This window comes from Nymphaea colorata, chromosome 6 (assembly GCF_008831285.2).
Source record: "Nymphaea colorata isolate Beijing-Zhang1983 chromosome 6, ASM883128v2, whole genome shotgun sequence".
Taxonomy (NCBI): domain Eukaryota; kingdom Viridiplantae; phylum Streptophyta; class Magnoliopsida; order Nymphaeales; family Nymphaeaceae; genus Nymphaea; species Nymphaea colorata.
The window spans coordinates 6,334,386-6,343,803 of record NC_045143.1 but is presented as its reverse complement, the minus strand read 5'-3'; the positions used below and the strand labels follow the sequence as shown (position 1 = coordinate 6,343,803).

Genomic DNA, 9,418 nt, shown 5'->3' with positions numbered 1-9,418 from the left:
GCATCAAGACCTTCGATATTTGTATCCCTCAATATTTATTAAATGTAATTTTGGACATTTTATTTCTGATACTAACCCGATTCGGGTATCAGGGGACCGTATCGTATCGTTGTAAGAAGAATCCGAGATGATTAGAAGAACTCCTACATTGGCCGCTTTGGTGGTTGTATGTAAGCATGAACCTGAGAGCGTGTGTTTGGTTGTTAGCCTCGGATCTCAGATCTTCCGGTAATTTCTAATACCGAGGATTTCAGATCCATGGACATCAGAATTCATATTCATGTTTTTTCACATGTTGCATGGATCTAGTATTTGTTTAAACCTGATCTTAAGGATTGTATATTTTGAATCGGTTTTGAATTTGAGATCTGAGGCCATCAAAAACCAACATAATAAGAAAAAACTTTTAGCTTCAATCTTCTTGTTTGATCTTTAATTTGGTTACCATGATCCGAGTCTAGATCTACCTCGGTCCAGCTTAGGTCCGACCCGTTTATGCTCTTACTCTTGCTGTGGTTCAATGAGATCTCTGATCCGACCCGCATAATCAATACTTCCGAGGAGAGAGAGGTAAATTTGGATGTGCGCGTATGCGTTTTACCGCTAAAGAGAGAAAGAAAGGAATCTTCCCACGAAAACACGATCATGTTGACCTTAGCAACGGCAAGGAAACCTCTCTGTTGTCTCTGCATCGAAGTTTCGCCCTCTCTCTCACTCTCTGTCTCTCTCTCTCTCTTGGATATAGCAATTCTAAGCTGAAAAGATGAGGCTAGACCTGGTTCTTCTTTCCTGATCCTTTTTCTCCCGTCCTCTCTTCTCCTCCTCGCTGTTGATGATCGAATAATTCTGAGATGTCCAGCCACAAGTTATTCAAGAGGAGTTTCAACGCCGGAAAATGGTGCGAGTCGGTTGTTGTTAATTTTCTTTTTTGTAAATTACGAAACTTTTTCTGATGGGAAGAACGTTGGCGAATTGATGTGCCTCTTCGTATCTAACCGCCTTTTCGTCTTCTTCTAATGAGATGTGTGATCGCTTTTGTGATATGGATGTTGTGTGACTTGATAAAATATTAATTTGGCGTCAAGTTTGCGATGTGGGTGTTGGTTATTTTGTTAAAATTCGACGTGGGTTTCTGGTTTGATTGGAGTTGTTTCCTGAATTGCGATTGTGAGTTCTCAGTTTTGTTTTGTTCTTTTGTTTGGTTTTCGAGCAGCAAGACGTCGCTGAAGCTTGCGATGTCAAGAATGAAGTTGTTGAGGATTAAGAGGGAGGAACAATTGAAGGTAATGAAGAGAAATTTGGCTCAAATTCTCCAGTCAGGCCAAGAACAAACAGCCAGGGCTCGGGTATGTCCATTTCCTTTCCAGCTTATTAGTTTCTTGAATTAACCTACAATTTTTACTTTGTGGTTTTGTCGTGTGGGAAGTAGTTTCCATCTTGCACCTCAATTGCGCCAAATAATTATTGAAGCTTTGGCAGTAATTTCTCGTTTCCGTGACTTAGATCTCTTAAAGTTCGATGTTGGTAATTTTGTGAACTTGATACAGTTTTATGCCTATGTATGACCTCTGTATCGAGATGAACCTGAATTCAACTATTTTAACATGGTGTATATTGTTAATGGGACTATGAATTTAGTCGTTCCTTTGGCTGAATTCTAAACCTTGGTGAGCATCGTGACTGTTTTTCTTTCCTTCCGTCCCCTACCCCCCTAAATGGAAAGCTAAACTGGTTCCAGTGTATCATGTAACTATTTGATGCAGTAATCAGCAAAGGTATACATTTATCTGTCTGAGCTGTAACACCTGCTTATTATCGAATTTTGGGGCTGCTAAAGAATAAATTGAATCAATTTTCCGTTTCAGGAGATGATTGTATCTTAGAGCATTAGTGGCTCCGATTTACCTCTGTGTTGCTTCTTCATGAAACAGTGATTTTCCTGGAAGTTGGATTCGTACAAAATTAGGGACTTTCTCGTTCCTGGTTTTATAAATAATCTCCAAGGTTTGCTATCAGGGAATGTTCTTTTTATGTGGTTGGTATTTATTTCTTGATCAAGTAACAGAGGATGGTGGCTAGCTTCAGTAATGAAGCATATTGTGAGAACATCTTTCTTTATCTTTGGAAAAGGAAAAACCACCACTCTTTCAACTGCACTGCGTACAGGCTAATGTGGAACATGTTAACTGTGGAGTGTGGACCTGATTCACTGTTGATTCTTTGGGATGCTCCTTTTCTTACCCACAATCTGTAGCAATTTATGGTTGGTGAAATATGCACCTGTCAGTGTCACTGTTGAATTTCCATCTACTTGCCCAGAAAGAAGGGTGTTGCACTGCCTTGGTGTTATAATGAGGGGCTGTGCACTTTGAGAATCAAACTTGCTGCATCCGTCAGACTGAATGCCAAAATTAACCCACATAGCTAGGTCGATATAGTCTCTCGTTGGCCTATGGCATCAGGTATAACAGAAATACTATGGATTAGATAACCGTTTCTCATAACTACAACTGTCAGGAGATCCTTTGCATATTAGGGTTATAAGGGTCTTCATATTCATTAATCAAATTTAACATGGCAATTGGCAATATTAAACATGTATGGTTCAGGTCAACTGTGAAGGAAGTTTGAGATAAGGAGATCCGACCACTTGAAGGTTTTGATTCCAGAAGAAGAATAATGGCTGACTTATTCACCTAATTTGCCCAGTTACGATTGCAAGGGGTTATTAAGCATGCATCGTAGTAGGTTAGGCATTACTTGCTTATATCCTGCACTACATTGTTTTCTTGTAATACATTTGAGTAATTGTGACCACAGAAAAGTATATTTCATCTGTATGCAGCCTTTACACAGGTTAAATCCGCTTTGTCAATCTCCAAGTGATATTTTTTGAATTAATTTATTTGTTGAGTACACATCTTTAAGTAGGTAAACCATGGAAATCCTTTATTTCCATATGTTGCATGATTAAGAAAATTTTTGCACAATCCCCCTGTATCTTTCATTGGCATTCCTACATCTTTGTTGTCACAAGCTCTGATCTCTCATCTTGAGTTGTCAAGAATGTGATACCTGCATATTCAAAAGTGCTACCATGCCAGTGTTCCTTTATTTCAATCTTTTTTCTATTTGCTTACACTTCTCCTTCTGACCTTTTCCATTTATGGCTAATATATATGTTTGCTGTTACTTCAATGAATTAATAGTAGTTTTCACTTTTTTCTTTGTTCTCTCTGTGTGTGCATGGTCATCTGTGTATTTGCTATCTTATAATCTACATTTTGATTGTGTTTTCTCATTTTCTTTGTTATTCAGTTAATTACTCACACCTAACTTCTACATCTTTCAGGTTGAGCATCTTTATAAGGAGGAGAACACAATTGCAGCATACGACCTACTTGAATCATTTTGCGAACAAATCGTAGCCCGTTTACCAATTATTGAGTCACAAAAGTATGTTCATGATGTTGATAGCTTAAATGATGCCATAATTACTTCATATGTTGAAAATTATTCTGTTGATCACGTAATTAAATATCTTGCTGAAAAGATTTGATGCGAAAAGATAATCTGTAGGCTAAGAAGACAAAAGGAATTATAAAGAGGAACCAAGTATTGCAGAGCATGGCTGTTTACGGAATAACACTTTTTGTCAATCTTCTTAAACTCTTTCCAGTTTTTTCTCTACCCAACAGCCCCATGTTTTTTTTATGACGAAAACATGGGATGAGGACTAACTCACATCAGATCAAGTTACCTTATTCAGGTTGGAGAAGTAATGTATTGGAGGAAAGTTAATCTCATTTTTAACAGTTATATTGTATCTATGTCAAGGCTACCGTGCTTCTGAGTTTATGATTTAATTAAGTAGCATCTTTAACTAACTTTATGTGTCATTGTGAGTAATCTTGCAATTAGTATCTTATTATGTGCTAAACCTAGTTCATGGAACTTTTACTCTAATGTGATGATCTGCCTCTAGTCACGTACTGATGTACATGGTTTGATTGCTAAAGTCTTTTCAGATGTCGGTTGTCCTATAGTATGTCCATCTTTTTGGTAGTCCACAAGGTCATAAGTTTTCAATTGCATCTCTCTTCTTATGAAGTGAATCTGTCTCTATAGTGGACCATGTGCTATGCTTTCTTACCACACATATCAGTCTATATAGTGCTTCATCTGACTTCCTAGACCTAACGGACTCATAAATACAATTAGATGGATATAACTGTGTATCAGGTTAATCGACTGCAGTTTCTCATCTTCATGTTTCCTTCTTGTGCCAGAAAATGTCCCCTTGACCTTGAAGAACCAATCTCCAGCTTACTGTTTGCATCTCGAAGATGTGCTGAAATACAAGAATTTACAGATGTTCACCACCATTTTACGTCAAAGTATGGGAAGGAGTTTGTGTCTGCTGCTGTGGAACTTCGAGCTGGATCTCGGGTGAACCGCACGGTAACTTCTTTTGGAAGCACTTGACATGTTAAAACTACACTAAAACCAGCTCCTGTAGTAGTTATAAAAAAATGATAGATTGCAGCCTTAAAAGCATGCTGATCATTTTCAGCCTTGGTTATTTGGCATGGTCATATTACTTTTTTCCAGATCATTGAGAAGCTATCAGCTAAAACACCTGACGGTCAGACAAAATTAAAGATGTTGGCTGCAATTGCAAAAGAACACAATGTTGATTGGGATCCTCATGCAGTTGAAGAGCAAGTTTCAGATCTGCCCGAGACGAAATTTGTAAGTGTGATGAAGCTTTTTGACTGAAACTTCAACTGATGGCATGATAAGAAGCAGAATAGCTTATGATTTTCTTTTTTATTGGGTATAGGCTGGTCCAACTGAATTTATTAGTGCAACCAAGATTATTGAATTTCCTGAGGTTCCGAAGCATATTCCTCAGGCAAAAGTTGTGGATCATGACACAAACATAAGACCACCAGAACATCCAACAAGAGCTCCAAGCACTAATATTTCAAGAGCTAATTCTTCTTCACAAATGAATTCAAGAGATCCAAGTGTTTCTGATCCTGCAACTTCAAGTGCTAATGTTGCACCAGATTATCAACCAAGAGCTCCAGGTGAATCGTGATACTTTCCAATTTTTCTCAATTTTGTTTATCTAGTATATCCTCCCCCCCCACCCCCTCGCCCCCTCACAAAAAAAAAAAAAAATCTAAGGGATATAATGTGGTGGTGGGGGTTTCGTTGGGTTTCCATTTGATGGCAGAATCGCATGACTGTCCTCCAAAATGAGTAATATAGGATGACAGATACAGAATATATAGTTATGAACTCTTGAAGCACTTATGGCTGAATGGATAGTAGTTTGTGCTGCTTATGAATCTGTATTTGTAACTTGTGCAATTCAACTCATCCTTTATCATTTTTTGACTGGTTTACCAATTATGTTCTTCTTTCTACAGAAAATGTAGCTGCTGACTCATTCGTAGATACAAAATATAAGCACGAGGATCTTGTTCTTGAGAAAAGTCACTGGCACATGCAGTTCAAGGATGCAACTGCAGCAGCAAAGGCAGCTGCTGAATCTGCAGAGAAAGCAAGTATTGCTGCACGTGCAGCTGCAGAACTCTCTAGCCTTGAGAAGATGTCAAGGCAGAATTCTACAGAATCACGTAAATCAGGGAGAGGTAATATACCTATCGAATTGCTTCACTTACAATTGAATAAAGCTCTCCAAGAGGGCCTAGCAAATAACAATGAGTGTCATCCTGAGAGTTTCCATGCCACAGATGCTACATTTCAGAGACAAGTGAAAGATAATACTGAAAAGAAGCCTGGAAGAGGATATGACCAGAGAAATCTCAATACAACACATAGCAGATCTGGTTCCTCTCAGTCTAATTTTTCTTCTCATGAGGATGAGTTATTGGCTTCTGGTGCTCAGTGGACAGAAAGTCCTTGTCCAAGCAGACCTCAACAGAGAGAGACTGTGAACAAGAAGTGGCAGAATCATGAAAATGTAAGAGATGATCTTAGCGAAGATGGAAGTGTAAAGAAAAGACTGAGCCAGTCTCATTTTATTGACAGCACTTACTGTGATTCCAAGACAGAGACAGTCACTGAAACCTTTGGTGTGCAAGTGGTGGATAACATGCAAAGGACGGAAGGACATTTTCCACATAGTCCTCCTGAACGTGAGACATTGAGCATGAAGCGGCTTCCCAGTGAAAATGACAAGTATAGCTTGCAAGGAGAAGGAAGTTTGAGTGGAAGTACTTTCAATGGCTCCAAGAAGGAGGTAGATGCGGTAATGTTTAGCACTGCTAATCATCAATTTTCCGTTTCTTCCACTAGAGGAGAAGAGTCCACTAGAGGAGAAGAGATATTCTCAAGGGAAGATACTGCAAAGCCCGTGTCAACTTATGGTTCTGGAGCGGTTTTTGATAATTCAGGTTCAGAAAGTGAAAGTTACGTGGATTTGGACGATGCAGTTGTTGAATCGAAGCAGGATAGTTTCATTGCAGATGCAAGAAGATCACCCAATGCAGTCTCATCAACTTTGGATCCTTGCAAGTCCAGGGAACATGGAAAAGAATCTCTAAAAAAAGATACCTACAGTATACCATCACGCTCTACATCTGATATGCAATATAGGTCTTCCTCATCAGAGAGGAATGTGAAAGCCACAGTGCCATCACCATATTATGATCCTGTTAGTTCCACTTTCGATGACTCAGATGGCCTTGGCGCTAGCAGTGAGGAAGAAGCAAATGGACTGAGTCCACCAATTCATCGTAATGTTTCTTCTGTTAGAGATAAACCACCCTCTTCTCATATTATGCATGGACCTGTTAAAACTGCCTCTTATTCAAGAAATGAAGTGAAGGAACACAAAAATAAAGAAGGGCCTATATTTTCAGATTCAGATGATTCATTTGATGGAAATACTGTATCAGTGAGTGCGTACACTCCGGGCAGAAAGGGTTCAGTGAGGTCATCTGTCTCAGCAGTCAAAGACCAGAAGCGTATGAATTCATTAGAGCCATGTTCAAAACGAGATGATGACTTGGATAGTGTCACAAGTACCACCTTTTACAATGACACTGGAGGCCCAGAACCTTCGGTTGATTCAGATACTGATAGCTCAAGCATTCTCAAGTTTGACAGGCTAGGTGGTCTGAGAAATAAAGGTTACATTCGTCCTCCCTACACAAGGAATCCGTCGCGCATCTCATCAAGTGATGTTAATAGTCTGAAAAGTGAAGAAAGCTTGCTTAGTAATACACCTGAAGTTCCCCATACAGATAAGATTTCATTGAGTTCGAGAGAGAATCAGGAGCCATCTAAGTGGAAGGGATCTTCTGAACTTCAAAAAAATAAACCAAAAAGTTCAGGCCCTTATTTTGTTGATACTGATTCAGACAGTGACAAGTCTGTTGGTCCCGGTGAGTCCATCATCCAGGATGTGGGTCGTGGGACCAGGGCGACTCTTTCAAGTGATTTTCAAGAGCAACGCAGAATAAGTGGAAGCAAGACTGAGATGTCGGCTTCTGTTGAATTTGGTGTTAGCATGAAAAGCAGGGCCCCTAACAAGACCCCAATTTTGCATGATGAAGTACTAAGAAAATCATTGGATCAGGATGCAATGTCAGATGGCAGTGGACAAACTGCTTTGAAAACCAAACAAGTCCTTAAGCCATCTAGACGAGAAATGTCTTCTGAGCTGCAAAGAGGAAATGACCGCTCCAGTGCGTCTTATAACTTGGATAGCGATAGATCTAAAAGGCAGTCTAAGGTTAGTGCTGCTTCTGTCAGAACTGCAGGTCGGTCAACTCCTTTTTCACAGAACACAACCAATAGGAATCCAAATTGGCTTGATGAATTAGATACAATTTCTTCCTTTGACTCAAGCGTTAGTGAGGAAAGCTGGCATGGCAGACCAGTTCGAGGTACCCATGTTGAAGAACAGCCTAGGCGCATATCGAAAACACAGAAGATGGAAACTAAAACTCCATATGACTATGTTGATCCAGACAGTAATGAACCTGTTAATACTGGTTCATTATTGCACCAAAATTTGGTCAGCAGGCGCAGCAAGGCCAGTGCTTCATACATGACAGCTGCATGCGAGAATCCACCACAGGCAGCACAACTAGGTGGTCCAGAAATTATTAAAGTGGATAACCCACCCCACCACTCAGCTCCGGTTTCACATGTTGAAGACCAACCGAAGCATACATCCAGCACTGTAGCATCACGCAGTAGCAAAGATATGAGACGATATGGTTCAGAAGTTGCTAACAAGGACTTGAAGCCAGCTGAACCAAGGAGAACTCTTCTTGAAAACAAAGAGATGAAAACCTCAAGGACATCTTATCATGATTTTGGTTCAGACAGTGATGAATCCACAGAAACCAGCGCACATATGAGCATAAAAATGGTAAATAGAAACAGTAAGGATGATTCTGTGCGGAGGACTGCCCTTCAGGACAATCCTCCATATCAGCCAAGTGGAGCTGGTCCAAAATTTCGTGCCAAGGTTGAGGTCCCAGATTCAAAGGTCTCCAGCACTAGTCTGCAAAAGCAACCTCCTGAAACACTTCCAGAATCACAGAAGCAAACCAAGACTGCAGCTTCAGATACTAGCAGATCAGATGTTAAGCCTTCTGGTTCCAGTGTCCCAACAACATCTAGGGAGAACTCATTTCAACGAGCTTCCCATGTTCACCCTAAGTTGCCCGACTACGATTCTCTGGTGGAGATACTTCAAGCCGCTCGACGTGACAGTAAATGACGCTTCCATAAATGAAAAAAGAGGATTTGGTTCTCCCGAAATTTGAAGAGTGAGTAGCCTGGGTGTTTCTTTCTTATGACCCAATGTAAATGGGAATGCTTTCAACAAATTTCTATAGATGCAAGTATAGTGATTGTGAATGGTGGACCAAAATTCATTCTTAAGGTATGTGTTGTGAAGTTTTGCGGCACTGATGAAGGTTTTCCGGTTTTAGGAAGAAGAAACAAGCATCGTCTGCTTACCCATGTATATGATGTCATCTCATTCTCTGGAAAATTCTTTCATTTTTGTCCAGGAAACTTCTAATAACATAGTTATTTTTGTAAATATTTTGGTGACAAATGCATGATATCTGGGTTGGTTTATTTAAGTGATTTGTCTCAGTTTTTTTGGGTTACCTCTAGTTAACAGATTCTAATTTAGCTTGGCTTGCTGGTAAGGTCAGAAACAACCTAGCTTAGATCCTGCTCCAAACTTAATTGTGAAGATAAAAAATTAGTTGCAAAGAAGTTTGCCAAACAATGAGAATCACCCATACACAATCATGAAGAAATTGTTCAAATCCGATCCATTCCCTCACATTTTGTGGGAGGTAGAGTTCATGATTTTCTAAGGGATGATTGTCTTGAGTTTACAGGGCCAAAAAGC

General features: G+C 39.7%; 1 protein-coding gene across 2 annotated transcripts; it reads left to right on the top strand.

Moving 5' to 3' along the window:
- The first annotated feature begins 625 nt into the window (after positions 1-625).
- On the top strand, positions 626-9,140 carry LOC116255780 (uncharacterized). 2 transcript variants are annotated; one of them, XM_031631782.2, is made up of 8 exons: positions 626-898; positions 1,214-1,346; positions 3,353-3,456; positions 4,290-4,461; positions 4,612-4,752; positions 4,844-5,093; positions 5,439-5,663; positions 5,766-9,140. In XM_031631782.2, exons 1-8 carry the CDS (start codon positions 852-854, stop codon positions 8,768-8,770), a joined length of 4,077 nt encoding a protein of 1,358 aa, XP_031487642.1. In that variant the 5' UTR covers positions 626-851; the 3' UTR covers positions 8,771-9,140. The 2 variants fall into 2 exon arrangements, with proteins under 2 accessions (XP_031487642.1, XP_049934251.1); XM_050078294.1 differs by having other exon boundaries at positions 5,439-9,140.
- The last annotated feature ends 278 nt before the right edge of the window (positions 9,141-9,418 follow it).

Excerpts from the sequence above, each read along its gene's own strand:
- LOC116255780 (XM_050078294.1), top strand. The coding sequence starts at position 852 with ATGTCCAGCCACAAGTTATTCAAGAGGAGTTTCAACGCCGGAAAATG. Across the intron at positions 899-1,213 it reads AGTTTCAACGCCGGAAAATG|CAAGACGTCGCTGAAGCTTG; the intron begins GTGCGAGTCGGT and ends GTTTTCGAGCAG. Across the intron at positions 4,462-4,611 it reads GATCTCGGGTGAACCGCACG|ATCATTGAGAAGCTATCAGC; the intron begins GTAACTTCTTTT and ends ACTTTTTTCCAG.